Source organism: Hydra viridissima, unplaced genomic scaffold (genome assembly GCF_058129835.1).
Source record: "Hydra viridissima isolate aposymbiotic clone 2 unplaced genomic scaffold, HvirCarnegie_v1 scaffold_4, whole genome shotgun sequence".
Taxonomy (NCBI): Eukaryota; Metazoa; Cnidaria; class Hydrozoa; order Anthoathecata; family Hydridae; genus Hydra; species Hydra viridissima.
This window is the reverse complement of record NW_028324303.1, coordinates 3,583,072-3,585,985: the sequence shown is the minus strand read 5'-3', so window position 1 is coordinate 3,585,985 and position 2,914 is coordinate 3,583,072. Positions and strand designations below refer to the sequence as shown.

The 2,914-nt window shown below is 30.8% G+C and overlaps 1 protein-coding gene across 1 annotated transcript in view; it reads right to left on the bottom strand.

The window, feature by feature from the left end:
- The window catches only part of LOC145183093 (uncharacterized), a 40,050-nt gene that overhangs the window by 35,412 nt on the left and 1,724 nt on the right, over nucleotides 1–2,914 (bottom strand). The window contains exon 4 of the mRNA XM_090085119.1: nucleotides 2,729–2,855. Coding sequence (XP_089941245.1) covers nucleotides 2,729–2,855 — 127 coding nt within the window. The remainder of the gene's footprint in view (nucleotides 1–2,728; nucleotides 2,856–2,914) is intronic.

The following is a 2,914-nucleotide window of genomic DNA, read 5'->3' as shown; positions in this document are numbered from 1 at the left end:
GAGATACTTTTGTTGTCCCTTGAAGATTCGATCACCCTAAACTTATGTTACTTCGAATGTTTTTAATCGTAATGTAGAGCAGACTTTTAGATGGTCAGCATCGTTTAATACGATTGAACCAGGGTAGTTACGTAATAATACTTATGCTATTTTGCGACGGTTGGCTTCTTTTTTTTTTTAAAAAAACATTAAAACTTTAGCGTTCATTAGTGTCTTATTCCACATCCTATTTTAAATTTATACGCGGCAACTGTGAAAAGTCACCATATTAACTCCGCTTAAAGGAATAAAAGTTATGAAGAAAAAACGTTCGGAGAAAACCTTCTTTTTGCTGTTGGTGGACTTGATAATAAAGCATCATAGTTGATTGTCAAAGTTTTATGATGATAAAACTGAATCATTCATTTCAGGGGAAGTGAGATAAGTCGCAGTTTAGTTTTTGTAAAAGATGTCTCAGATTTATTTATTTGTATGCTTAAAGAAAGAGGATTGAGTCCTTATTGCGCTGTTGCTAGGATTTCATTAGATGGTAAATCGGTTTTTCTTTTTTAAAGTATTGTTTAATATTTAATGCAAGTATACAACTTCTGAAAACCTATATAATTTTATTGTTAAAAGATCATTGATTATGGCATTAGTTGGAGATGTTTTAGAACAAAATGTAAAATTTTCAACAGCATTTTATCAAAATATGATAGTTCTTTATTTAATTTAAGCATCAGGAAGTATGTCTATTTTTGGTCTATAGAGAAGTTTAGGTTCAATTGATATTAACTAAAACAAATTTGTTGCAGATGGCTGCAAATCTAATGTTATAAAAGAATCTAAAAACTGTATTTCTCCAGAAATTAACTTTCTAAGTACATCCCCTGTGTTATTAGTTGTCTTAGAACGTTTTTGACCATTCAAAGAAAAGGTTTTGGAATAGAATCAGGACAATCAATTGTTAAATCAGCTTAAGATTTTAAAAAAGCTTTTGAAAATCTACATCATCTTCAGGACAAAATCAACTACCATTTAAGAACTAGCTTGAAAGTTCACACCCTTGTGTGTTATCCTGTAACCTTTCATAGTAGTCTTTCTTTAACATAGTTATCTTGGTATGTATGATAAATAGGCTAGAGAAAGGGCTCATCACTACCACTATTTAGTGTGGGCTCAAGCACTGTTTGGAACATGAATACAAAACAGCTAAAGAAAAGTGTGATTGAGTTTGGAATAAACAATTTAAAATCTTTCGTATTTTTTAAAATTTGTAAGCTTTATTTAATTAATTGTCTTGCTATAACCCCTCTCTCTCTCTCTCTCTCTCTCTCTCTCTCTCTCTCTCTCTCTCTCTCTCTCTCTCTCTCTCTCTCTCTCTCTCTCTCTCTCTCTCTCTCTGTAAACTAACTTCAGAACCTTTTTTTTTAAAAAAAGATTTCTTTTTAAAAAAAAAAAGTTCAATTGTTAATTAACGTTTTAAAAAAAGGTTTAAAAAACTTTCCTAAGTGCAATAACTGTGATTAAGCAAAAAAAAAATTATATTAAGCATAAATTATATTAAATTATATTATAAAATGTGCCCTGGAGACCTCAGAAGAGCACAGTGAATTTTGAAGTATTTTTAACAGGAATAGAGAAGAGGCAATTTTTAGTAATTTACTTTCATTTTAACCCACTAAGGGTATAAAGCCAGTCATGGTTGTAAAGCCGGTTACATTAGTAACATTAAGACAGACATTTGAAATAGTCGGTTAACTGCACACTTTAACGGAACTTTACTTGCTAAAACAACTTTGTCTCGATTCAAGCAACTCAATTTGTAACGGTTTCTATACCATCCACAGTTTCTTTGCCAAGTGATGAAGCAAAAAAATGACCTTTATAACGGAATAAAATTTGGTGCTGATTCCAATATGCACCAAAATTCGCCTTGCCACTAATAGAAGAAATTTTCGGCCCATTCTTTATGAACCACTATATTCCGCGTTGAGTCTTTAGCGACATCAAATGCCTTTGCTTTATTATCTTTTCTATGATGGTTAGTGTATTGTGGCGCATTGTAGAAATGCAAACCTTGTAGAAATGCAAACACAAGATATTTTGAATCCTAAAATTACTGGGTGAATGATTAAATGCCTTTTTTTCGGAATGCAATTAGCATTCATCTTAACAGAGATTAAATCTAGTTTTATTTGTTCTTTTTGTAAATGTACTTGTAAATGTACTACTTGTATTGTCATGCCATGTAAAATAGAGAATGCAGGTTACTTTAACCCTATTTAACAATTAGTTAGGGGCAGAGTAAGATAAAACGTTTACTACGCTAAAGACCCATTTCAACACAAGAAAAGGGTTGTGAAACAACATATTGTATAATTCACTTAATAAAAGAAGCTTTTTCTCTTCCCAAAATAAAAAGACGTTTTTTTTTTATCAAATGTATAGTTGCAAGCACCGTAACTGTATTTTTATAGACACGCTTTTCAATTTACTCTCAACCGCTATGATGGTTTATCCCGTTATCTTTTTTGAATTGATAAAGTAGACTTTGGTTTTATGGTAAGAGATTACTATGTAACACTTTAGGTATCAGATTTCTTTTACTTTTAAAGTTTTATAATCATAAGCCACAAAAGTAATCTCAAATTCAGCAATTTTACCGTAAAATTTATAAAATCAATATTTCAGAAAATTTTATAGTGAAGAATTTTTGTTTAGTGCATGTATTTTTTGTAATTTCCCTAAGCATCCTCTTCATCGAGAAACCTCTTCAACAAGCTGCTATAAAACTGTCCGTCAATCACGTTGTTTGAATCGAAACTGGCATCCCACAACATGATTCCTCCAAGTTCTTCATTGTTTTTAACGGTCTAATGAAAAATTAATTTGCACTTAAAAAAATGCTTTTAACAGAAGATAAATTGAAATT